General features: G+C 54.1%; 2 protein-coding genes across 3 annotated transcripts; one reads left to right on the top strand and one right to left on the bottom strand.

The window, feature by feature from the left end:
• Nucleotides 1–542: 542 nt before the first annotated feature.
• On the top strand, nucleotides 543–14802 carry RGS5 (regulator of G protein signaling 5). Its single transcript, XM_009462529.2, has 5 exons — nucleotides 543–671; nucleotides 6412–6522; nucleotides 9272–9333; nucleotides 9452–9618; nucleotides 10142–14802. The coding sequence occupies exons 1-5, from the start codon at nucleotides 628–630 to the stop codon at nucleotides 10301–10303; spliced, it is 546 nt and encodes a 181-aa protein (XP_009460804.1). The 5' UTR covers nucleotides 543–627; the 3' UTR covers nucleotides 10304–14802.
• Nucleotides 14803–14890: 88 nt separating this feature from the next.
• On the bottom strand, nucleotides 14891–22459 carry RGS4 (regulator of G protein signaling 4). Of its 2 annotated transcripts, XM_009462524.2 has the most exons (5): nucleotides 21920–22232; nucleotides 19290–19394; nucleotides 18272–18333; nucleotides 17346–17512; nucleotides 14891–16807 (listed from the first exon to the last, which is right to left on the bottom strand). In XM_009462524.2, the coding sequence occupies exons 1-5, from the start codon at nucleotides 21961–21963 to the stop codon at nucleotides 16556–16558; spliced, it is 630 nt and encodes a 209-aa protein (XP_009460799.1). In that variant the 5' UTR covers nucleotides 21964–22232; the 3' UTR covers nucleotides 14891–16555. The 2 variants fall into 2 exon arrangements, with proteins under 2 accessions (XP_009460799.1, XP_087587881.1); XM_087731755.1 differs by lacking the exon at nucleotides 17346–17512 and having other exon boundaries at nucleotides 16605–16807; nucleotides 21920–22459.
• Nucleotides 22460–26138: the final 3679 nt, after the last annotated feature.

The raw sequence follows: 26138 nt of genomic DNA, 5'->3' as shown, positions 1-26138 counted from the left end.
GGCCTCATCAAAGTGTCACTGTCAGATAAAACCAGAACATTTGCTATGATTAAAAGATTTTTTTTTTTTAAGCTTATATTAAAAGGAATTTGTTCTGGAACACAAGTCTGTTACCCACCAGCTGATAACCACTATTGAAGCTGTGGATATTTTGATGTTAGCCACAGCCTTTAAATCAACAGCAAGACTTCTCCTAAGCACTTTTATTTTTATGAAAGTGAAATTTTTCATAGAAAAAGACCTCACTTGAATGAAGCATTTCTACCTGGCTTTTCTAAATACTGACCTGGAGCCTGATATAACATTAAGAGGAAACCCTGTGGGCTTCCTGAAGCCCCCCCAACAGCAGTTTGGCCCTTCCAATTGATTACCTGATCTCACCCCAGAAAAAACACATTTTTCCCTCTATGTGAGCTTAGAGAGGAGAAAACAAAATCCAGAAGCCGCTGGGGCCGGGGCCAGCTGTGGCGGGACGGACGGCATTGGTTACGGGGCTGGCAGGGGTCCAGCTCCCGGCGTTATATAGGAGGGAGAGGGGGGAGCTGGGCTGCAGACAGAGCTGCTGCTGCCTGCTTTGGCCATCGCTCACACTCTTCTCGTGGCTGAGGAAAACTACAGCCTGCCAAGATGTGCAAAGGATTAGCAGCGCTGCCCCACACGTGCCTGGAGAGGTGAGAGCGGCCAGCCCGCGTGGGGATGCCGGGGTGCCTGCCTCTCCGCTGGGCTCTGCCGGGGCGGCTGGGGGCAGAGAGGCTCTTCCTCCGGCACAGCCCCACGGTGGACATCTCTTATGGGGACTGGGGTCAGCCAGCTCTGAACTGGGAGGGAAGGGATGCTTGCTGGCGGGGGCTCAGTGGGATGCTGCGAGTGACTGGGACCCTTGGGGGGTGTGAGCGCTGATCCAGTCCCAAACTCTCCTGTCTGGTTTGGGAATCTCTCTGCTGGGCAAGTCTGGGCTGCCCCAAAACCACCCCTCAACGTCAGCGTCTCCCCTGTGCGGGCCCAGAGCAGGAGTGTGTTGTCCTCAGACCTTAATGTCTGCAAAACATGTGGGGGAGGAAAAAAGCAGGAAAGCGGTTGCCTTTCTTTGGTGAAAACAGCCCTGGCTCCAAAGTCCCTCAAAATCCTCTTTAACCGCCTGCATCTCCCTTGCACACGGATTAGCCAGCCCTGGCCCCTCTCACGAGGCTCGGCTCTGTGCAGAGTGCCTGCTCTGCCTGGCTCGTGGCACCCATCCTCATCCTCATCTTCATCCCCCTCTGCCCCGGTGCTCACCTCGAAACCTGCCCCGGGTGGTGGTGGTGCTTCCCAGGCTGCTCTCACCCCTTGGGAACCCAGGCAGGCTCCAGCCCCCAGCCATTTCCATGCTGATTGAAACCTGCCCCCTCCTCCGCTCCTGCAGAGCTGGAGGGGGCTTGAAGGGGGTCCAGTGAGAAGCCGAGGTCCAAGGGGGCCATGGCCCGAGGCTGGGGTCTCCCCGCACCAGCAGGGCACTCGATCCTTCATCTAAGGAGGAAACTTGGTAAAAGACTTTAGACATGAATTACACAGTGAGGATTTCCTCGCAACTGCAAATGCTTTAGTACTGGTTTTTAGATGAGAGCGAGGGTAGCATTCACTGTCCTGGGGGGAGCTCAGGAGAAGTCCCCCCTCATCAGCTAAAGCTGATGCTGCTTGCCCGAAAGCAAGGCAAATTCCCATCACAGGCATGAACAGGAGCACGGGCCTGTGACAATTTCTTTGCTTGAAACGTGCCCTTCAGCCATCCACGTGGCCCCATGCTCACCTTGCCTGGTCTCCTGCAGCCTCCTGCACCATGGGCAGCACTCTTCCAGATGCTCTCCCAGAACCACACGTTTCTGCTCTGCTGTCATCTTTGTTGTCACTCTTCTGCTACTTTCTAATCCTATATTAGTTTTTTTTCACTGCTGCTATGCTGATGCTTTCACTGACCTCTGTTACACCTTCAAATCATTACTCTTGAAAGGCCGCTTCGCTTACAGCCCACGGTTTTATACGTGGAGTTAGGACTGGGTTTGTCCCGTGTGCGTCATTTTGTGTTGCTCTATGAGGCATTTCAACAGCCGCTTCACTGCCAGTCTCAAGAGACCCTCCTGCTGTTCCTCGCAACCGGTCCCCAAGTGCCGTATCGGGGTAGCACATTATCTGCTGCTCAGCCCTTCTCCCCATGCATGTGATATGTTTAACAGCACGGTCCCAGCCCACGTTCCCCTAGGACCGTCCCCACCAAGGAAAACACACCATGTCCCCGACATGTTGTGTGCTACCTTTCCCACGCTGTTCCCCACGCTGTCATCCACGAGACGACCTTCCCCTCTGCAGCTGCCTGGGGTCTGGGGAGCCCATCCAAGGTCTCCTGCAGACCCAAGGGGCTGGTACCCCCCGGCTCTCCCCAAGGCACGTGCTTGCTGGCCTCTTCAGAGAGGGCCGATAGGTTTGATGGAATCTTTTCCTACTGCCAGATCTGCCTTGTCTCCTCTCCAATAGACCATATTTGTCCATGTGTCCACCACAGCTGTCTGATACAGCTGCTGCTGACATGCCCGTACAGTATCACACTTGCAGCTTTATGGCTCCTCAAATCCCCCCTAGAGCCTTTTTCCCCCTCAAGGGGCATTCCCTCTGGCACCTCCCTGCCCTCAGGCACAGCAGCAGCTTTAGCTTTCAGCTATAGCTTTAACTTCTTCAAACCTCTTTTTTTTGTTTTGTTTTGTTTTTAAAGCTGGAGTCTCTCCTGGCTCTCCCCAGCAGACTTCTTGCTCTTGACGTGTTTGACAGAGCCCATATTTTCTTTTAATGCATCTTGGAAGCTGTTTCTCAGACTTTTTCTTGGCTTGCTCCTACATGTTCTCACACTTAACCTTTCACAGTTTATGGTCCTCTTGCTTTTTCTCACTTGGTCATGGCTGGGGGGGGTGTGGGGTGGTTTTGAAGGGTGCCTCTTTGTTTATAACTGCCTTTTTTACCCTGCTGTTTAGCCTTTGCTGAAGTCTTGCTTGAAAGCTTGTAATACATCTGCTGGAGGATGCCAGGATGGTGTCTTTAAATAGTCCTTCCCTCCCGCCAGCCTGCAAGCGCTCAGCCCTCTGGCTGTCCTTTCTCACTTCCTTTCAACACGCTTCCTCATCTCTGCGGTCTCCCCATATTTCATGAAGGCCCCACAGCTGAGGACTTACTCGGGGTGGGGACGTTCTTGCTGCTGTCCCCACACTGGGACCAGGCTCCCCAGGGAGCCCCGTCGGGAGCAGCAGGCAGTAGGGCTGCAATAGAGGTCCAACATCAAGCCAGGAGACCAGACTGGGAAGGAGCCCACCTACAGCACCACTAAAGGGAAGGTAGTCCCAGGGCTGAGCTTACATGGAGCCCCTGGCCGCGGGCAGGGTGTGGGGCTCAGCTGGGGCTGCTCAGGGCCATTAAGGCCCATTAGTGTCCTTTGAACCCGACAGATGTTGGCCATTAGTCACTGTCAGAGGGTGGGAATTAGAGAGCCAGATTTTGAACCAGGTCTGAGCATTATCCGGGACAGTGCTTGCTGCTGCGTGATGCCGCTATTGATTGCATCCAGATCTTGTGCGTGTGTTGGCCCCATTTGCACCAGGGTAGCGAGGTCCCCATGTCCTGCTCAGACAGCAACAGAGTCCTGGTCCTATCTCCCCACCTCCTTAGGCTGTCGTGTGTTAGATTTGGCTCTCGGTGCCCTTGCTCCCAGCACAGCCCGTGTTTTCCCCGTGCCTGTTTGGGGCCCGCTGGCATCCACCGTCCTCATTTCAGAGGTGGGTGAGCCCCTTCCCCCCTGCTCTTCACCCCTGCTCCTGCCAGATGAAACCCCCACGATTGCGTGCGTGGTCCGATTGCCTGGAGGAGACCCTCCCTGGTGCATAGCAGTCGGCCACAGCAGCATCCCCGGCTCTGCCCTCCCAAGCACGGTGCAGTGGCAGGGAAAGGACCAGGTGGCAGCCGACATTTCTGCTCAGCCCCTCTTTGAGACAAGCTTCTCGAGCCCATGTGTCCCCTTCCCTGCAGGGAGCAGTGGCCACAAGCACAGATGTCCGGGAAAGCAGAACCGGGGGGGAGGCTGTCATGCCCCAGCAGCTTTCCTGGGCACCTTCTGCATCCACCTGTTGCTTTGGTGCTAACGGGGCTGCAGCTCCTGCTGCCTTCACCCGCTCCTCCTCGCTGCAGCTGTGCCATCCCTGTGGGTCAGGGTTGTGCCATGGGGGTCACTGCACGGCAGTGCCAGCCTGTGGGACGCCAATGGGCACCTGAGGCTTGCAGGAGAACCAGCTTCAGCTCAGAGCATTTATCCACATTTTATTTATTTATTAGAGGGAGTGGAACGAACTGTGCATGGCAGCATCCCTGCCCCAGAGACACCTCGGTGCAGGGAGCGTGGGGACCTCATCACCCTTCACCTAAGGTCCTGGTTGTTCCAGGCAAGATTCAAGTTTTCTCAGAAGCATGAGCAACAGAAGCTGTCCCTGTAGCTGCTGACATTTTCCATGAAGACAGTTGGATTTCTGAGTCTGCTCTGCCCTGTGCTGTACACCCGCCACAGGTGGTCCGTGCAGACCCAAGCTGGGCTGCTCACTCCGGCTGGCTCTGCTGCCCGCTCCTGGGCCTTGCCAGCCCCTGCCCGCTCCTGTGCAAGGGTGGCTGTCGGATGCAGGCGTCTGCAGCAGAAGCGAGGGGCAGCCGGCGGAGGAGCAGAGCCCACGCCAGGTCTCAAAAAGTCACCCGCGGGGGCTGGCGGGTGGAAAACCAAAACGCAGAGGGAGTTTTACAGGGAGCGGAAAAAGAATTGAAGGAATGGAAATGAAATAGCAGACATAGCAAGGGAGCGATTGTCCACAGAGGGCTTGTGAAAATAAACAGCAGAGAGAAGTGCAATGAGCCCTGACGCCAGGGAGCTGCAGCCCGGCTTCAACAGCCGCGCCGTGGCGAAGGCACCGAGCCCAGCCAGCCCGTGGGGAAGCAGCGTGTCCCCCTGCTCTCATCCACCCCCTGTGCCAGCGAGCCTGGAAGTCACTAAATGTTGCTGTGCCAGGGCAGAGACGTGCCCTGCAAAGATGGGTGTGTGTGTGTGTCCATTTTCACCCCTTTATTTGTTCAGTCTTATGCAGCACACCTGAGTTTTCTCTGCAGAAGCTCGGCTTGCTCTTGCTACCAACGCTGAGCTGCAGCAAAGGAGCCTCCTCTGTGGTTTTGGATGCTCAGGACCACGTTGCAAGTCATATTGCACAAAAGGGCACACTTTGGGAGACAGTTGGACCTGCTGTCAAGCCCCAGGACCCCTCTTGTCTATGTATCCTCCAAATGGATGAAGGGTGAAAGATGGAGGATGAAACTGTTTTGCTAGTCAGACTACTTCACCTCCTGAAGCCCTTCTTCCCCTCTGCCCGGGGAAAGCCGCACCTAGGAGTTACCTGTTTGCAGGACCCTTCCTGTTGCAGACGTAGGGCTTATATATTACTTAGGCATGAGCAAACAAACCACAAGCACTAGCAGGAAGCATGGTGGGTTGCTGGTGGTCCCCAAGAGAGCAATAGAAAAATTATATAATCCTAATAAAAGTGCCCAGAAAGGAGGAAGCCCCCAGCTGTGAGTGCTTGGGAGGGTCGGGGCGGGCAGAGAGCACAGCAAGGAGCGTTTCACCCTGATTTTGGCAAGCATAGAGGTGCGTGCTAACCTATGTGTTAGCAATAGCATCCCCTGGGACAGGGAGGATTTTGGCTGCATGGTGCAAGGGTACTGGGCAGCAGAGCTCTGCGCTCGGGGGTTGCACTGTGCATCACTGGAGGCAGAGGCAGCGACATCAAAAAGCTCAGGGGACACGATGAGGAGTTTCCTGCTCCCTCTGGCTGCAGACCAGGACCTGGGGAGGGCACCCTGCTCCAGATGCCACCTGTGTTGCACTGCTGGTGGGTGCAAGGCGGGATGGGGCTCAGTGTGGGGCAGGCACTGCTGTGCAGACCAGCACAGTGCCCTGCATGGCCTCCTCTTGGAAGGGAGCTCCTTCGCCTCCTCACCAGTGTTTCCTCAGGGCACATCACTATAGAAACTGAGTGCTACACACACACACATCCCCTAATTCATCCCCAGAGCAGCCCACCAGCTCCGCTGATACAATTATCCCAGCCACAGATGGGGACAAAGCAAAGAGATGGAGATCAAGAGCTGCTGCTAATTCTGAGTCCCCAGCTTGAAATGCCTCAGCCAGGCGCCTTTACAGTATTAGGGTCCATTTGTCTGTGTGTAATTAATTACACAGCTTTGTACCTCACCAGCAGCTGTGCCGGGGTCTGTGCCGGGGTCTCTGCGGGTGCAGGGCAGGGACCATCCCCGCTGCCCCATCCCTCCGCCTGACCTGCCTCTGCTCGTCCCCTCCTGCAGGGCCAAGGAGATCAAGACCAAGCTGGGCACACTGCTCCAGAAGCCTGACTCGGCCATTGACTTCGTCATCCCCTACCCAGAGAAGCCGGAGAAGCCACCCAAGGCCCAGAAGTGAGTACCGTGCCGGGGCGGGCTGCACTGGCACGTGTGCTTGGCCGGAGGTTGTGGATACGAGCCCTTTTGGGATGCAGAGGAGCTGAAGCCCGGGCTGCAGGGTCCGGGTGGGCACAGCGGGCTTTACGTGGCAGGCAGCTCGTGGCACACTCCTTGTGACCTGCCGGCTAGGTGCGGGCTCCAAGAGTTACGTCAGGGCAGCATGTGTCAGGCAATACAGCTTTATGGAAACCAGATTTCTCATGGAAACTCAATTTACTTTTGATGAGATTTCACATTCATTCGATAAAGGTTTTGCCAGAGGCATACGGCACTTGGACTTCTCTGAGTCACCCGCCTCTGTCCAGAGGTGCCAGCCTCACACAGCCTGGTGGCTCTGGGGCTGCAGCGTGTCCCTGAGCTGGGTGCATGGCCCCACGGCGCGATGGCTGGCTCTGGGCAGCTCTGCAATGATGGCACTGTCTCACCTCATTGCCTTTGTCCTGAGCCTCTGCTCTCCGGCACTGAGCTGGTTTAATGACAAAGCAAAGCAGAGGAGAAGCTAGAGAGGCTGACGGCCTGTGCTGCAGGAGGAACAGTTCAAAGGAGACAAAATAAACCTTTAAAAGAAATGTTAGCTTAAATCTAAAAGCAGGATGGCTTTCTGGACACAGGGTGATGGCCTCCAGCCATAGGGTACCTCCAGCCCAGCCTCGGGAAGCTGAGCCAAGTACCTGAGCCGCTGCCCAGTCGCCCTTGTGCCACCCCCCAGACCTGCTGCCATCGGGTACGGGTGACTCTCCTGGGGACACCTGTCCCTGCCCCAAGGAGTTGCTCCCTGTCCTTGAGCTGCAGCTGGACACACACAGTGCTGGAGGACCCAGGTCTGACAGCACCCAGGCTCTCTAACTTGCTAGAGGTAGGCAAGGCTGACTGGCCCAGCCAGCCTTGCTCATGGCACCGGGAACAAGGTTCATCTCAAAGGGCTCAAGTGGCCATGTCACGACTAAAACCAAGAGAGGCGCATGCCCACTCTTCACGAGGCCAGGCTTCTATTTCCACTTTAAAATCACGACTTTTTGTTTTACACCGGTCCCTCTCCCCACAGATCCTTCAGCCCAGGCAATGTTACTCTAAACCAGTAACCCTGCACCAAGGGATTGCTAAAAACCCAAAAGAAATCAAAACAACCCCCCAAAATCAGCCCCAATGTGCAGATGAACACCCTGCTCGCCCTGACGTGAGCCTGCAGACAGCTGCAGCCGCCTTGCTGGCTGCAGCATGCGGGGATGCTTGCCAGCGCGGTGCCTGCTGGCTGCAGTGTGCCTCTGCGAGAGCTGCCCGGGCCAGGCAGGGCAGGCAGAGCCCCGACGGACGGCACGTTTCACATTCAGTCGCTGCTGTGCCTTGGATGCCTCTGTGAAGGAGACACATTTGTCCCCATTAGCTGTCCCCGGCAAAAGCTGGAGGACATCTTCACTCCCCGCTGGCTGGAGGAGGTGTTTTCTCCTGCACTGCACTGTTGCGCAGCCTCAGTATCACTCATCCGTCAGCATCTCACTCGCAGTTAATATCATCCCTGGGACATTCAGCTAATGGAAAAGTGAATTTGGTAGTTTCCAGGAAATCTGGATTGTGTTGGGTCGCTGCAGTGATGCTCCCCCTCACTGGGGGTGGGGAGACACCTGGGAGGAGCATGGGGGCAGGGAGAGCTTTTGATCCTTGATAGCAAGTGCAAATGCAGTTTGAGGTCCAGAAAGCAAACGCCAGCTGCCAGCTGGGCAGGAGCACCCGCACTTTCCCCAGACTCACTGCTGAAGCACCAAGGCCTCCAGGACCGGCAGGTTGTCCTGCCTGCTGCTCCCTCCCCACACCCAGGGATGCTCTGCTCACCCAGAGGGTTTTGGCCCTGACACGTGCCCCTGCGGCAGCAAAACAAGCCTGAGCTGCAGCGCTGCCCACGGGGAGAGGGGAAGGCCTGCAGCGAGCCCAGCGCTCCCTCCAGCACCAGGCATTGGCCGGTGGGCAGCAGGGCAGGCAGGAGCCCCGTGCCCCAGGGCAGCTCGGTCAAACTCCTCGAGGCTTAAAAAAAAAAACCAAACCAAAACCACAAACAAAAAACCCACAACCCTCTTTAGTCATATTACAAGCATCGCATTTAAAAAAAAAAAAGAAAAGAAAAAAAAGAGGAAAAGCCACGCACATGAAAAACACTGAAGGTTTCCACTGGAGGGGAAGGAGCCGAGGCTGGCGTCCCGCCCCGCCGCGGGGCGTGGGAATGGGGCGGGAGGGCTGTGGGAGTGGAGGGGCGCTGACCCCAGCCCCGGCAGTGCAGGGCTGGAAGGATCCAGCCTCCTCCGCTCCTCCTCAGCGGGGAGCATCCTTCCCTACCCCAGCAGGAAAACGCAGGGATGCTTCCCAGCTGCCTGCAGAGCCTCTGCTCTGCCCTCTTGTACACGAGTGCTGGGGCAAGGTGGGGACCTGCAGCTGCAGAGGGGACTCGCTTTGAGGTTTGACCATGTTTCTGCTCAAAACATGGGAGAGTTAGCCGGTCCTCACCTCCCCTGGCACTCGGCTCTCCCCGGGAGGAGGGCACTTGTGCTGTGATGCAGCAGCATCTCCGTTGCCTGACCATGGCCACTGCTCTGCAACAGTCTCCACAGCTCGTTACTCCATTCCTCCCCATTTTTAAAGGAATTATTTAAAAACCTGGAGCCCAGACTGTGAGGTGAGCATGGACAACCTGGGCTTTCTTTACTCCCTTCAGGCCATCACCAGAGGAGGCTCTGCAGTGGCGTGATTCCCTGGAGAAGCTCCTGCAAAACCCCTGTAAGTTCACATCCCCCTGTGGTCACATCCCCCCATCCCATGTCCCTCCCTGGTGCTCAGCAAGAGCTCGGCCCCCCTGGGATCCCCAGTGCTCAGCGAGGGCCCGTTCCCCCCGCAGATGGGCTCGCCAGCTTCTGCAGCTTCCTGCGCTCCGAGTTCAGCGAGGAGAACGCCGAGTTTTGGGTGGCCTGTGAGGACTACAAGAAAACCAAGTCCCCTGTGAAGATGGCGGAGAAGGCCAAGAAGATCTATGAGGAGTTCATCCAGACCGAGGCACCCAAAGAGGTCAGTGGCTGCAGGGCAGGAGTCAGTGCCAGGAGGGATAAGGCTGCCGCCCAGGTGGCCCCCATCCCAAAGGCGAGTGATGGCTGCAGGGCACCCTGTACCATGGCTGAGGGGCTCAGAGGGCTGTACCCTCAGCAAGAGGCAGCCCCATCCCCACGGGCTGCACTCCCACCCTTCGCAGCCCCGGTGCCCCTGTTCACACGCTCAGCCTCTGCTGGGCTGCCTCCCGCCGCAGGCACCTCCAGCACATGCCTGTCCCCCTCTCCCCACGGAGGGCTTATGCTAATCATACGGCATGACGATCTATGGTAGCCCTCGCCCCAGAGTTACCTTTGCTACAGGATAGACCTCAGCCTTCATTACAGATTTGCCACCAATAATTCCCCCAGATAAGCGAACGTGTTTCAGTCCCTCCCTGTAACCTCTGCGTGGTTGTTGGTGGGACAGAGCAGGCGAGGGGAGACGACCATCACCCGCCCCTCACAAAGGCAGGGTCCCCATCCCTCTTACACTCCCATCACAGGTGAACATCGACCACTTCACCAAGGCTGTGACCATGAAGAACCTGGTGGAGCCATCGCCAAGCAGCTTTGACATGGCCCAGAAGAGGATCTTTGCCCTAATGGAGAAAGACTCCCTGCCCAGATTTGTGCGGTCGGAGTTTTATCAGGAGTTAATCAAGTAGCAACGTGGCAGGGCTGTGCGAGGCGTTCCCTGCGGGCGGTCCCACTGCTTCTGTCTAAACACCTGCCCCTTCTCCTGTAGCCGCTTTGCTTTCTTGATACCACCCTAAAAGAGCACCCAGGGGCGTTGCTAAACATCTCCCCCTGTGCTTTGGACTGTCAGATGGCCCAGATGTCTCCTCTCTTACAGTCTCTTTCCTCTCCCACAAAAGACCAATTAGCAGAAACCCCTGGTGATCCTCCCTGGGTTTGGGACCTAGAAGGGCGGTGGCGCAGCCCCAGCCCTGCAGCGACCAGAGCCACTTGGGCAGCCAGCGCATCGCTGGCACTGCGGGGCTCGGCTTCAGTCAGAGGCTCTGAGGCGCCAGCTTCTTAGGCCTTCTTAGGACATTACAATATTTCTCCCGGTTTTGTCCATATTGCTGATTTGCCCCAGGCTCTCCCCCTCCTCCCAGCTTCCCAGGCTGTTGCTGGGGCTGCACAGGGTATCCTATGGGTGCTCCCCTTCCTGGCCAAGCCCAGCATGCCTGCAGCCCCGGGGTCCACTGCGGGATCGGCGTCACCTTGTCTTCAGAAAGCAGCTGTTCAGCAGGCACAGCGATGGCTGTACGGCAGGGACGGCGGTACAGCAGGGACGGTGGTACGGCAGATCCGGGAGCGGCACGGCCGTGCGCCGCGGGGCGCACCTGGCTGGCACGAGGGCTGGGCAGAGCGAGCCTGCAGCACCGCTTCCCCAGTGACTCCACTTGGAGTCAGCTGTGAGACAGCCTGTTTGCCTCACACTGAAGACAGTAAAGAGGATAAAATGAGATCTGTTTGTTCAAAACACCGGGACTGTTTAGCAACCCACACCTCCCACTCGCTCCAACCACTTGCACGACGCCCTGAGCTCGCAGTCTGCAGCCTGTGCCCGCGTCCCCAGTGCCTACGCGCAGCCCTCAGCAGTGCTGGTGGCTGGCAGCGTGCTCGGATTGCAGCTTCAGGTGCTGCTGCAGTGGTTTCTTGCTCCAGTTGCTTCTCTCTGCAGTAGGCACACCAAAGCGACGCTTCTGCACAAACTCAATCGAGGGGCATCGATTAGAGAGGGAGGAAAATCATGCTGGGGGAAAAAAAGCTGCTAATTGCAACTGTTCAGATCCAATTAAAAAAAAAAACCAAACAAACAACTGAAAAACAAAACTCAAACCCAAAGACAAAACCATCATCGGAAATATGAAAAATAAACCCCTGTCTTCTTGAACAGACAGCAAACTCTGCTGAGTTTGTGTAGCCTGCATCTCTCTCTCCTGTCTTCTCCCATCTGCCCAGGACATGTGTTTCCATAAGGCTGTCACTTAAAAAGACCAGCTCTTTTCAAATAATTCCAAGCCAGCCCACTGTTCGCTACCAGAAGAAATCACATCCGAGGATGGGGCAAGGGCATATGTGAAAGGCGGCTTGGGGTCTCATTTCAGCCTCGAGGCAAATGCGATGAACCCCCTGTGATGGTTTCCCAGTGCAGCATCCGCAGGGCCGTGGCTTGCAATGAGCATGCTGCAGGGATCGAGGTGCCCAGCCAGCAACCTGCCAGATGCCGGCAAAATAACAAGCCCGGCCGCCCCCCAGCTGCTTAACCTCAACTGCAAGTCATGAGACTCCATCTGAACTGCAGTAACATAAACAACGGGTTTGCCAACCTCTTCAAGACTTTCAAAATCTGATCAAAACCCCACCAGCCCCAAATATTTACACGTTGTCACTATGGTGACGAAGAAAAATGCATCCTGAGCTGCAGGAAGTGGGCTGCGTTTTCCAGGCAGGAATGGGGAGGCAGGGGAAGGATGGAGGCCATCAGAAACGTGACTTTTTTTTCCTCTGGAGCAAATGGCCTGGGAAAGTCGGTGCTGGAGTGGCAGGGGGTGATGCTCGCGGGGCATTCCCCTGGGGTGAGCGCAGGGGGCGGCTTAGGCAGCCCCAAAGATCCCAAGGGAGCCCACGAGCGGCAGGAGGGTCCTGTCGAAAGGGTGCAGGATCCCGCCGGCAGCGCCCGCTGCCCAGAGCTGGTGGGCAGCAGGGGGGAGGCAGGAGCAGGGCTGGGCATGGCAGGGGGCTTGGGCAGCCCTTCTGCTGCAGCGTGCTCCCACCGCCTCTGCCCAGGCGCACGCCCTGCACCCTCCTAATGTCTCCATGAACTGGTGTCAAGACAAGTGGGTTCAGCATGTTCAAGCTCCCTATTCATGGCGCAACTGACAGAAATGCAAAACCAAACAGGTTTCCCTGCAGAAAGACCCAGATCTTTCATTTTTACTTAATCCTTCGGGAGATATTTCCGGATACCCTCACACGTTTCACAGTTAAATGCCAATGCTGGGATGCTGCTGGAGGCTGGCTCGCTGTGCACCATCGAAACCTGAGATGTCACTAGCTGCAACAGCGACCTGTGGGGCAGGGAGAAGGTGTCTGGGTATGTAGGTGCTGAAAAGAAAGGTGGAGGCTGGTTTCAGGAGAGGTGAACAGCTCTATTGGAAATCCTTCCCCAGCTTGATTTCTGCTGAAATACTGGAAGCCTACTTTAGGGCGTGATTGAACAGGAGCCAGTGAGCTACCGGGCGGCCCTAAAATGTGGCCCCTGAATCGTTTCGGAGCTCTTGGGATGTTGTGTTTGTGTAGAAGGGTCGTTTGGCTAATTACTCAGGCAGGCTCACCCCAGAAAGGCGGCAATGCCTGTACCCACCCCACGGCCAAGCTTTCCGCAGGCCCAGAGGTACTTACGGTTGGGCTGATACCAACCATTACATTTCTGGTAGGAAATACTTCATATATTTTATCACTCTTGCTCTTATGAAATTTGGCATATGCATGAACACTATACACACGACATATTGTACATCTATATTCCTATAGACATATACAAGTATACACACACATACACACACACACATATACATACTTGTAACGCAGGCATCTGGATCCCCAGTGAGTCAGAGAGCCAGAGTTTCTGGATATTGTGCCTGGGGGCTGTGGCAGAGATGAGCACACATGGGTTTATTGCGGTCCTAGACCCAGTTGAGGGACACCTTGGCCATCCACCCGAGTGAACGTGAAGGTGCATCTTCCAAAACATCCTCCAAAATCACCCTGTGGCCGTGGCCACTGGGTGCCGCAGCCCCGGCGTGTTCTGGTGCCTGAGCTGGCGCAGGAGGCAGGTCTCACGCTCTCTGAGGGACCCCCATCCCCTGCCGTGGGGCAAGGCAACCCCACGCTGCAGCCACGGTCCCTGGGCACCAGACGCTGCCTCCCTGGCACCCACTCCCCACCATGGGGACATGCGGAGGAGGGCTTTCTGCAGCTGCATCCCTCGGGTTAATGCCGGGGGATCGTTTGCTGTGTGTTTTCTGGTTAATTCAGTGACATGGACCCTCGCACCTCACCAGCCACGGTGTGAATCACCCGGCTCTCCCCTGCATGCTGAGGCAGGGCTCTGCCGGTGCTGCCCAGTCCCAGCCCACGGGACTGCCAAAGCCTGTGAGGCAGTGGCGGGAGCTGCCCGCTGCCCACGGCAGGCTGAGGGTGTCCCAGTGCTCGCCCAGGCTCCCGCCAGTCCTTAGTCACTCCCTGGAGGGTGCCAGTGCTGTGGCCGAGGGCCAGGGCAAGGTCAGGAGTGGGGATTGACTCCTCACACCCACAAGCAGCAGGTTTTCAGTCTGACGTTCTCTGTGTGATTTCCATTAGACATCTTCACGCGGAGCGCTGGTGTGCACTGAGGAACTGCTTGAGTTTAACCATATTCTTGTACCACTCAGTTATCCACACATAAACGTATATTTATTTCTGCTACTATCTCGATGGACTATTCATTTTATCTCTGCACTGAAGGTGTGGTGTTTCCTTACCCTCTACAGGGCACTTGCAAAACTTGTGCCCAAGAGCCTTGGCAAGACCAGAGGCCTCTGAGAACTCCTGCTGCAACAGATGCGGTGGTTTCTCAGTAAACGGAAAAGGGAATAAAAATATCATCTCAGGAGGCTGGTCCAGAGGAAACGCCCCAGCGCCAGCATGGCACGGGCACTCCCAGCCCCGCTGCCTGGGTGCTGTCTCGGACTTTGGCTCGCAGAGTTGGCTCACGCTCCGGCAGCAGCCGCGGTGCCTGCAGGGGCAGGGGCTGAGCAAGAGCCAGCCCTGCTCGCCCCCAGCCACGCCGCCTTCGGGCAGCAGCTCTGCACTCGCAGGGTTGGGGCAAGGGGACAGGTTGAGCTCTGAGCTAAAACATCTGGGTGAGAAAACATCTGCAGCGAGGAGGTGCTCCTTTACATTCCCCCCTCCAAGGCGGTCAAGGGGGGATCATGCTCGCCCCAGGCCCTCAGCAAGGATGGGTGATCCCGGTGCTGAGGTCGCTGTCAGGCACAGCACGGACCCCAAAAAGCCCAGCATCCCCCAGGCTCACAGTGCCGAGGGTATCTGAAGGATATAATGGCTGTTTCATCTGTCGGTACTTTAAAACAACCTCTGAGTGAAGCCATTTGTAAAATGAATTTTTAGAGTAACCTTGGCCAACGAATTGCATCTCCATGCATTTTGTTTGGTTCACACAATGGCACTTTAGAAGGGACTAATGCAAACATTTTTATTTAGAATGTATTCATCATTATTTAAATATCAATACAGTTTTTGCAATAGTTATCAAGAGTTCCCAGTACCAGGGGGAAATAAAACATAGCCACATGCTTGGCTATGTTCAGAGCTTTAGCAAGCCTCTCCATCTCTTAGCTGAACATGCAGGGGTGGTATGCGTCAGTACAATCTAATAAATACAAAATAAAGCAAATGTCAAAAGAGATGTTTCTCTGTGGGCCTGGACGTGTCTGCTGGAGAACCACGACCTCCTCCTGCCATGTCAAAACCCCGGTGTGAGAACTGTTGTCTGGACTGGGATGCGGAGTGAGGAATACACGGTTGTCAGAGCCGCAATATCCAACTAAGGAGAGACCAAGGGTTGGGGGAGAGTGTCACCGACAGCCACTGGACTGCTCAGAGCAGGCAGTCCCAGCTGCTGGCTGGCAATACCCAGTACTGCAGCCCAAGACAGCAAGCCCTGCATCTGTTCCTTGTGCCTCCAATTGCAGGTCAGTGTCAGTCCCAAAGCCCCCAGTGAAGGCCATGTCTAACTGCAGTAATTAAAAAGTAAGCTGCCTTCTGGTAATGAGATTGACACATTCCTCCTACCACCTTCAGGAAAAAAGTGAGTCATGCTACTACTGAATTATAAACTCACATAAATAACATTTAAAAAAAAAAAAAGACATTTTCAAGTACTCCCAGGCAGGGTCTTTCCTCCCCAGCTGTTGTGGTAGTGGTTCTATTTCATCGCAAACTGCTCCATACAAGCCAGGGCAGGCAAACTTGAATTCAGATGGCACTCCCAGAGTTAGTAATATATACCTGGCAGTCTGGGAGAGAAGGAACATGTTTCTGTTCTGCTCAGCTACAGTATTTAACCTGGGAGCATGAAGGACACCATTAATAATATATTAAATAATGAACTTCCCCCAAAATAATAGCTCTGTACAGTCCTAAGGAAAGATCCTTGGCCAGCATAAACTAGATTCTAGAGAGGGAGAAGCAGCCAGAGGGGAGAGCTTCGCTGCGATTGTGGCTGTGGTGATCGAGGGAGGCTGTTTGAAAAGTTTTGGTCTCCCTTCAAGAAAGAGTAGCAGCTCTTCCTATGTCTGATTACTGTAATGCAGCACAGCCTGAGTTCTGAGCAAATACTACTGAAAGCCTAGACATTTGGGAGCTATATGAACAGCTAAGGACCAGAGCAAGTCCTTTCATCTAAGCTTTTGACAAATAGAAAGGCGAGATCACAGTCCCCAACGCTTCCCTTGGCTTCCTCTTTCCCCTGCTCCTTGCTAGGTGTCACACTGCAACACTGCAGGTCTGGTCCCTTGGTGGGCAGTGCTGGGTCTGAGCAGGTCCTCCCCCGCCGCTCTCTGGGCTTGCAGGGCTCGCCAGAAACACAGCGGACATGCAATGATTGCACCCAGCTTTCATGTCAGACATGGACTCAAGGGCTCCTACACCGATGGAGTCAAGAGGAGGGTTTGCTGCACAAACTGAGCCTGGCTTGGGTTACAAATGCTGGCTGTTGCATGACATGGGATACAACTGGGACATTAGACAGCTATTGGAGACAGCTCTGTGGCTTCACGCCAATGAATGCTTTTGCTGCCGTATATTCTTGCAAGAGCCCAGCCCGCCCCTCCCTCGCTGCAGGTTCAGGCACACTGAGAGATGATGTTAGAGTTGCAGTCTAAGCTGTGAGTGTGGCTTCTTTTGCAGTTTTCGGGCCCGCAGCCAGCACCAGGTGGGCTGACCAAGTCCAGGTAGTAGGGGGACTTGAGGAAACGGCGGTAAGAATCCTTTTCCATGAGGGTGAATATTTTTCTCTGAGCCTCATCAAAGCAGGACAGTGTAGGCTCCAGCACATTGTGGCTCGTCTTCTCCCGTGTGCACGAATCCAGGTTCACCTGTGGGCCAAAGGGACAGCGTAACTCAAATCTGTCCCAGAAGTGGCTAGCATAGGTAAAGGAAAAGGCAAGCGTCCCTTCACCAAGCATGTTCAAGCTGTCCTTGATGGGCAGTGGTCTGAAATGGCTGTTGGATACCCTGTAGCCTTGGCAGAATCTGTGCAGCTGGATACCAATGCATCTCTGCTGCCAGACAAACTGTCAGAGGAGACTGACACATATCCCTCTGGGATGCAGCCAGGCAGGAAACTTGAACAACTGCACAGGAGCAGCTGGAACACTGGGAGTCATAGTCCTCTCAGGCTTCTCCCAGCTGAGTGCACATATGGGATGGTCACATGGTTGTAACTAAACCCACTTTCTCTCTATCCAAGTTTAATATGAAAGCAATAAAAATGACACCATTTGCCTGCTAACTAACAGAGAAGCGGCATCCTTCAACTCTTGTGAAACTACCAGATCTCTACTTCCCTGTGCTGCTGGCCTGGTTCAGGATTTAGGGTGATACCTTTGCTCAAGAAATGTTCTGTGCACATACCTCTTTTGTTGCCTGCACTGAGATGAACTCATCATAGATCTTCCTGGCCTTGGGGCTGAGCTTGGCTGGTGACTTCGTTTTCTTGTAGTCCTCACAGCTGACCCAGAACTCGATGTTTTCCTCACTGTACTCAGATTTGAGAAAGGCACGGAAAGCAGCCAGTCCTCCTACAGATTGTTTAGAGGAACATCAGATCAGGTAAGAGTGTTGGTTCCTGGATAGTCATACCCATGAACCCCAGCAAACAGCCATTCTGCATTCTTCTTCCCAGAGCTGAATGAGCAGCTCCCCTGGGGACGGCTGCCTGCCTCCACGGCCGTCGCTCGTGCGTGCCGAGGGAGGCTGGAATTCAGACAGGCCCCATGGGGATATCACACGTGGGTCCTCAGCTGCCTACTCCCCCACTGTGACCTTCAGTGGCTCAGCCAGGAGAACACAAGCAACCCATGTGTTCCCAGGAGGCCCCGAGGAGACAGCCAAGACACGCCACAGAGTCTCAGGCCATGGGAACAACACAAAGGAAACATCAAGGACATCAGCGTAGCCTGGAACCGACAGGAAGACAAAGTCTCCCATGGGCTCAGCTGCAAACAGTTTCTCCACTTTTTGGTCCTTGTTTAACCCACTGTTAACCGTGTGCTGCAGTCTTGCCCTCCCCTTGCACGGAGCTAAACCAGTTGCCTTCACAAAAGGGACAGCTCAGCAGTAGGTCAAAGCCCCGCTCGTGATGCATTGGGATGGTCCCTTGGATCTGACCAAGAGCACCCTTCACCACCCCTCCCACAGGCCTGTGTGGCCAAAGGAGCTACTGTGTGCGGCTGAGAGACGTAAGATAATGTCCCGTGCCCCCTGCAGGGACTGCTCAGCACACACACTTTGCAGGCAGCACCCTCAACATCTCCAGCAGAAGGGCCCTCTTCACTTACTGTCATGATGGATCAAGTTTTCCAAAGAGTCTGCCCACTTTCTGACTTCCTCTTGGCTAACCCTAAAAGGAGACAAAGGGAGAAACATAGGGAAGATTTAAGGGGAGCACAGAAAGGACAAATTTGATTTTTTGCTCAGCATCACTAGAAAATCTCTTTCTCTGAGTGTTGTAAGAGCATACAAGAGAGACCAAGAAGGAAATGTCTGCTTGCTTTACAGAGACCCCTGGTGATCCCAGATCTAATCTACAGAAATTTTGGTTTGCAATCCCCATCACCAGCCATGGGCTGGAAAGGAATTTTCCTGGAAAAATTGTTGGGGACGTTGTGTTTATTCTGTGACTGGCTGCATCTCTTGATGGGGCACAGACCTGGGATCACTCTTACAGGTCATGTCAGTAAACTCCAAAGGGCTGATTTCTTTAACCTGTCAGAGGAACAGTAGCTATATGGAAGAGAGAGGAATGTGGGAACACATCCTGCATTCATTCCCCCTACCATACCAGAACATCCAAGGGCTCATCTATCCCAGGAGCATACCTTGGCCTTTGGAGTCCTCCTTGGAAAGGACACCATCTACTTGCACCTCAGTGAGAGCTGTGATACCCTGACAGGCTGCTCTCTCTGTTTTCTGTGCTAATACCTCTGTGCAGCTGTGTGGACCATTGCACAAATCCAACTCAAAGAGACGGTGATGCCGATTCTGCAATGTGTCAAGTTGCACTGGGTCTTGTGATGGTGTTATTCCCCTGAGCAGGAGACTGCACGAGTCTTTCCACGTGCACATGTGTATTGAATCACAGAAGTGCTGGCAGAAAGGGACCTCTAGTTCAACCTCCTATGTAGAAAGGGACTATCAATACCTGAGGACTATCACCACACTAGATTCAAACACACAGGTGTTCAGGAGGTACTGGGAAGCAGCAGCAGAAACGCTAATGTAGTTCAGCTCACTGAAGGAGTAAACAACACGTTGCAGCCAGCCTGGGCTTAACTACATGGCAGCATCTGCTCTTACCTCTGGCCTGAAGGCATTTTCTCCTTCTTGCCCTGGGAAGAACTGTAGTCACAGGAGTCTGACTTCTGCAGCAAGAAGCCCAGACGATGCTTCATGTCTTTGGCACTGAAAGAAACAATTCAAGAACGAGATGAAGATCATGCATTACAACTCCCTCTGCAGCCTCCTCACCCACAATAAGCTCCTTCAGCATTCCTCAGTGTCACAAGTGCAGGTCACTGCTAGTGACTATGGTGCTAACTTTCCACTCCTCACATAAAGCACATTTCTGTTGCCAGACAAATATAACAAAGTCAAAGCAGTCATTTTTCATGTTCAACAGCACCATTTTCTTGCTGAGATGGTAATCAGCCTGGAGGCAGGGCTGGCAAAGGGGTAGAAGCTGCTGTTTTCCTACTGTTTGTTTACAGTTAAAATATTGTGATAGATAGGCATCACTGGGCTGTAAACGTGTCACTTCTCCCTAAACTGATTTGCCCAGCTACCAGTGTCCAGTTCTTACACGCTTACTAATTCTTTCCTGCAGCCCTTGCCATCTCCCCACCTCATCACCCAGCTGCAGGAACGGCGGGGCCGTGCCAGGCCACCCCGCCGAGCAGCTGCCCCTGACACCGAGGGAAGGGAGGAAGAGAAGGGCTCGGAGCAGGACCACGGGGCGAGATCAGGGGATGAGCCAGGAGCTTCAGCACAACCGGCCACGCTGACTGCAAGCTACTCCCTCGCTCCATGGCGAGCTCCTACAAGGGCGCGTGCTTAATTTTATTCTGATTTCTAGCGTGCTCAGGACAACCATTTCCTGACAGCAGCATCTAGATATGCAGCTGGTATTGGCCTCAGCATCTCTCTAGATTTCCTTCCAGTTTAAGAACGATGGGGCAGGTATATCAGTCCTGCTTGCTCAGGGGTGCAAACCCTGGCCTGCTGCAGGGTGCAATGATAGCGTAAGCAGGAAATTCTTCTCCTGCTCCTCAGATCAAAGACTGGAAAAGAGCAAGAGCTCCAGTAACCGCTCAGCCTCCCAGCACTGCTCTTTGCTCCAGCCATAGCATCCTGTCAGTGGTCCCGTCCATATCTTATCTCACTGCTTGCTTATGCTCATAAATGTTTCCGTAACAACTCCAGCACTAGGGTGAGAGCGAAGGAAACTCATAGCTTCTTTAGAGCAGGCCCTGCCCAGGCAGACATCGGGCACTCTGTGCTGCCAGACTCGGGCTGCCTGGCGCTGCCGTGCTACCTGCCCCTAGAAGAAGGAGGCCGCTCAGCTCTGCAGGAAGGCGGCAGCAGGAGGAAACAAGACACTGCTGCTTGCAGCGAGTCCCGCAGCTTTCTGGGAGAGAGGGATTTTTTGGGGAATCCTGGACAGAGGTGGTTAAAAGATGTGAACTTTTTTTTTGCTTTGCATTTTTTCAAATGTTCTTCCCCCCCCCCCCCGTCAAATGTTCCTGCAAATTGGGGGGGAGGGTGTCAATATTTTTTCCTCACATTTTCAGCACTTGTTTTCAAATCCACCATGAGCAGGGAGCTTTTCCTCCCAGATGGGAACAGGCTGAGTCTCAGTTTGCACTTTCCCAACCCTCTCCCATTGCACAGCCACTGGGAAGCAGCCTCAGGAGTGCTCGTGGGGGCATAAGCGGCCAGAAAGGCAGCGCTGCACCAGCAGAGACCCATGCAAGTTTGCATGGGCTGGATAAGCAGGGAGTTTTGTGGGGCTGGTGCCATTCTGGGGACCTGGGCCACCCTGCTGGGGGTCTCCAGGCCCCATAGCACCTGAAAGGGAGTAACCCCTCCAGGAGGGCTTGTGGCCACCTTGCAGGCATAGACACCCCCTGACGCTGGGCTGTGGGGCAGGCCATGCTGCCAAGGGCGTGCCTGGGGGCACACAGGCTCCGCTCTGCCAGCACTGGGATGCCTGGCCAGTACTGCACACCGGGATGCAGCCAGATCCTGCACCCACAGCAGGGATACAGCTCAGCCCATCCTGATCGGCACCGCACAACAGGGGTATGGCCAGCCCCACACTGGCCCCATAGCGCTGTGCACCAGGGGTACAGCCTGACCTGGTCCCTCAGCATCAGTACCCACCCGGGGGATACAGGCTGACCCCACACCGGCTGCTGCTGCATTCAGATCTGCGGTGCCCTGGGCTGGCCCACATCCCTGCCCTGCCCGCTGGCGGCCGGGTCTCTGGTCCTGCCAGGCTGGGTTTCTGCATTTGGGACGTGTTTTGGGGAATGACCCTCAATTATTTGCTACCCTGTCTGCCTTGCTTCCCCCTCAAAAAATCAAGAACAGAAAATTCAGCAGAGAAAAAGGATTCAAAGGAGAAAAGAGGTGCAAGGCTTGCAGCAGAAGCGGATGACAGGAATATAAAAATATAGCAATGCTAAAAGCTGCTTGTTTTGCTGATGGGAAGGATGGGTTTAGAGTTCCCACAGCTCCGTACAAAACCTTTAAGCAATTCTGCTTCTGACTAACAGGGAAGAAAAAGCCTGTAAGCAATCATTTGTATCTAATCTTACAAAAGAATCAGAGCCAAATCTGCTACTTCTGCTTCAGACACAAAGTGCAATATATCAGCGTATCTCCAGACAAACAAGACAGATCAAGAGATGCTCAGAAACAAACAGTACCTTTTTAAGCAAGTGGCTGGCAGCGCAGCGAGTCCCTTGCACATCTTGCTCCCGGGGTCGGTTCTGTATTCCAGGAAAAACAACAACGCAGGAGGCGGCAGAGGCTGCGTGAGGGTCCTTCACCGTCTGCAGAATTCAGTCTCGTCTCTGAGCCAGCTGCGCTGCCTTGGCTCTGTTTTATAGCCTAGCCCAGCCAGCCCAGCAGCACTCGGTGACCCAGTCAGGAGTCAGCACAGCGGTAGCACCCGTCCCCTTTTTGCCCACCCAAGAGGGTGACGTACAAACGAAGACAAAGGAGTGAGTGGGATTGAAAACCTTACCAGAAATGAAGCTTGGTGTCTGGCTGCAGAGGTGGATTCTTTTAAAAGGGTGGAAAAAGCTTCAGGGGCTTTCCTTTATTGCAAAAGATGGAACAGTGCCGATAAAAGCTGGAGGAGATTTTCAGAGGGGCACAGTTAAAAGGGTCAGAGAATCAATTCTGAGAAGGGAGATGAGCTTTGCTGGTTCCTCTGTTCATTTTCCCCGTCTATTTAAAGCAACCTGGGGAAAACAAGGGACAAGAATTTTAAACACAAAAGGTTCCCGTAATCCCAACAAATGCGGAAACCAGCACTCTAAGGAAAGAAGAAAGTAAATTCACCAGGGAACTACCCAGGCAGATAAGACTGTCCTCTTTTATTCTACAACCGTGCGGATACACGCCTTTGGTGAGGCTGAAAAAAAAGCTCTGAGGGGCATATCACTACTGGAATATACAATGTGTGTGTCCCGGCACACGCATATTTGGGGACAGCTCATGTACATGTGTAGGAAAAAGAAAGACAGGAGGCTGACAACACAGCTGCCTTAGATATATGGGTATCACTGCAATACCTTACTTCTCCATTTGCATTTGCCCCTAATCAAAAGCCAGACCCTGGGACTCGGGAAGATGATTAATTTAAACAATAGGCATAACTGTGCCTTCCCAGAGAGGACTTTGTGGCAGCATTGAGGCTACTCTGTGCTAAAGGATGAACCCATGAAACACCTGGCTGTGGGGATGTTTGGTGGTGACTGCGCTGCCTGGCTCTGCTGTAGTCCCAAGGGAGAGCAGCATGATTCCAGCTATACCACTTGTCCTCAGCCCTTGGAGGGTGCAGAAGGCAGTTGCCCCTCTGGAGAGAGAGAATTGGCTGATATTTATTGAGTTGTGGCTCAGCACAGGCTGTACCATCATTATAAAAGAGGGGAAAGCTTTGGGCAGACGGGCATGCATATGGTCTGCTGCACTTCAAGTCTTGCTCCCGCTGTGAAATAAAGAAGCTTCAGTTCAGCAGCAGGCTGTCTGCCTACGCCACCCACTGCTGCAGTCCCTCTCCAGAAACCTTTAAATATTTTGCCCATGACCTGCAGAAGTTGCAGGGTGAGCTTTTCCCTCCTGTGCCTCTAGGGCCTACAGGCAGCAGCACAGACAACCCGAATCCCAGACTAGTTTACTTGCCTTGGCATACATACTGCATCCTCTCAGATCATTAACTGTGCTGAAAGGCAATTAACTTTAAAATGCTTTTGTATGAATGTGACTATCCTGTTGCCAATCCTGAGGCAACATGCCTGCAAGTCCTGCACTGTTTGGACCAAAAATCAGCTCTAGTGCAGAGCAGTGTAAAACTTTAACTAAGTGAATCCCCTTGTGTTTTTAGTGTTGCTGAGTTGACAGCGCTTGGGTGGATCTGTAGGAAGCAACTGAGCACTGGCAGAGTTGGTGCTAAAGATCTCTGATGTATTCTCTTTGCGGAGGAGAGAAGCCAAAGGGCAGAATATGGCCAATGGGAAAAAAACTTAACTAATTAATTAATTGCTAAATATTTAATTTAATTTCATTTTAATCTCAAACTTCTGCAATGTTAATGCTGTTCGTGTGCAACTGCTGCGCATTCATTCAAGCAATTCAAGAGCTCTGCTGGCGGACATGGTCAAGGTGCCTGCAAGCTCTAACCCTGACCATAACCCTGGCAGCCAGAGCCTGACCTCCTGGCTCAGGAAGCTCCAAAAGGCTGCTTGCTAGGGCAGGGAACCTCTGTGCAGAACACAGAAATTTTGCAGTTTCTCTGCAAATTATCACATAACCAGATTTAGGAATGTCACACTTCTCTGTGGATTGCAAGCACATTCGCTGTGTGGCTCTAATGACACTCAAATGCTGGCGTTGTCAACATCAAGTCACCTCCTGCATTTCCCAACCTCTATGTGAGCAGGCTGTAATAAGAAATTTCTAACACTGCCATCACAACAGCCAGCCCAAAGGGCTTTGCAATTAAGACCATCCTCCCTGGACTAGGTATGCAGACTCCGAGAACTGCTGCAGTTGAAATTTCCCTTTTTCCAGTTCATTAACAACAACTGGTTCAGTCTGGACCCCACGAGAGGAGTTTGGGTTTGCGTACTGTTTCTCCTCTAAGCTGTGTTTCCCAGCTGTTGCAGTTTAATATCCTCTTAGCTGCTCCAGCTGGTCCCCAATCAAAAGTACCCCCTTCCATCTCTTACCCTTCATAGTCAGGCCTCTTCTCCCAGGGCACAGACTGTGCTGTGCTCGAACACCAAAATCTCCTCCTCCCTGCCAGATAGAGAAGGGGCAGCTCCTGCCACTTTTTACACCTGTCATGTCACTTCTGGCTCGCTTCACCTGCAGCATGGAGAAATCAGCAGTGAGAATGGGCTGGGGGGTGCAAGGCTGGGGGTGTGGGCTCCCAGGCCAATACATCTCTTGGCCGTGCAGTGCTTTGGAGGCACCCAGGGGCTCACAGCAGACAGCACGATAGTGAACGTCTGCAGTTCCCACTGTGGCATCCCTCATCCCCCACCCACTCGTACCTGCTGCATCCCCTGCCCTGCCTCCCCAAGCAGCTAGAGACAAGGCTATGAAACGGAGCTTTTCCTCCCACCATCACTGCTAGGGAAAAACGTCACACACGTGTGCTCACCCCCGTACACAAGTGTGTGTGGGATGTGTCCCTCAGCTCAGCTGCAGCCAAGTGGCAGGCCGTGGGAGGAGGCAGGGAGCACGGGGAATGCTGCTTCAGTGGTCATTGCCCAGAGCCGAGCTACTACAGGCTGTTGCCCTCCTGACAGCGCGGGACTCCCCCACCTCGGTCCCTTCCCATCTCAGAACAGCGTGCTGTGGGATGCACAAGCATGCGAGGAAGACGGCTGCTTTGTGTCACTGGAAACGGAGAAGGGCACGACATGGGAGCTGTGAGGATGTGCTGCTGGGCCAGAGCCTCTCCTGTCACTGCTGCCTTCCCCAGTCCACCTTGCAGAGGCTAACAGTGGCCCACTCTCCTCCTCTTCATGTCTCACAAAGCCAGCCAGGCACCTTGGGACTGGGCTAGCAAATCACCTGGGTGCACAGGGAGACACTGGGCAGAGCATTGCCCATCTTTATCATGGGCATCCCCATCCCAATACATGTCTGGCCCACGATCTGCTCTGCAGTCAGCATTGGTGAGGAACTGGAGCAGCTCCCACACCCCTGAGAAGCACTAACCGGGGTGGCACTGGTCCCCAAGGCGCCAGGCTGCAGAAGCCCTGCGCAAGCAGCTGCCCTGGTGACACTTCTGCCCACGTGAGCAGCCCCGGCACTGAGCCCTGCTGCAGGGAGGAGGCCTGGAGCTGTCCTGAACTCCCTGATTTGCTTCTCCCATACCCCAGCCCCGAGCACTCTTTGCACAAAATCCCTTCCAGTGCACCCCCCCCGCCATTGACATCTTCTCCAGTACACCTGTTAGTGGGTAAGATTTCCTTCCAGTAACAAGGGCTGCATCTTCACCACATACATGTGTGCTTTGATTGAATTACGGCTCATAAGCTGGGAGCAGAGAGCCCTGGAAGAACCATTTGGGTCTGAGTTTGGATGAATCAGCTCGGTGCGTGCCTGTGTCTGACGCGGCATGCAGCCATGTTTCCTGTCCCAGGGCACTGACTGTGACCTCTTTAAAAGACACATGGAGAGGCCACGCTTGTCCCCATAGGGTCCCCCAGCCAGCACCGGGAATCCCAGAAACGCTATCCCACAGCATAGTCTGAGGAAATTGTTCTTTCCCATGTCTCTGCAATGCATCGCCTGACTTCACGCATGACCACAGCCATGGCCCTCACAACCAGTCCCCAGAGGCAGCCTTTGAGGAGAGAGCATCTCTTCCCAAATTAGCCCGGACGAGAGGGATGACTCACCATT

Source organism: Nipponia nippon, unplaced genomic scaffold, assembly GCF_047370975.1.
Source record: "Nipponia nippon isolate SJK-2023a ecotype South Korea unplaced genomic scaffold, ASM4737097v1 scaffold_5, whole genome shotgun sequence".
NCBI lineage: Eukaryota > Metazoa > Chordata > Aves > Pelecaniformes > Threskiornithidae > Nipponia > Nipponia nippon.
This window is presented reverse-complemented; position numbering and strand designations above follow the sequence as displayed.

Coding starts and splice junctions, on each gene's coding strand:
- RGS5 (XM_009462529.2), top strand. CDS start 628: ATGTGCAAAGGATTAGCAGCGCTGCCCCACACGTGCCTGGAGAG. Junction 672..6,411: donor CCCCACACGTGCCTGGAGAG/GTGAGAGCGGCC, acceptor CCCCTCCTGCAG/GGCCAAGGAGATCAAGACCA. Junction 9,334..9,451: donor GAAGCTCCTGCAAAACCCCT/GTAAGTTCACAT, acceptor TTCCCCCCGCAG/ATGGGCTCGCCAGCTTCTGC.
- RGS4 (XM_009462524.2), bottom strand. CDS start 21,963: ATGTGCAAGGGACTCGCTGCGCTGCCAGCCACTTGCTTAAAAAG. Junction 19,395..21,919: donor CCAGCCACTTGCTTAAAAAG/GTACTGTTTGTT, acceptor TGTTTCTTTCAG/TGCCAAAGACATGAAGCATC. Junction 18,334..19,289: donor AAAATGCCTTCAGGCCAGAG/GTAAGAGCAGAT, acceptor GTCTCCTTTTAG/GGTTAGCCAAGAGGAAGTCA.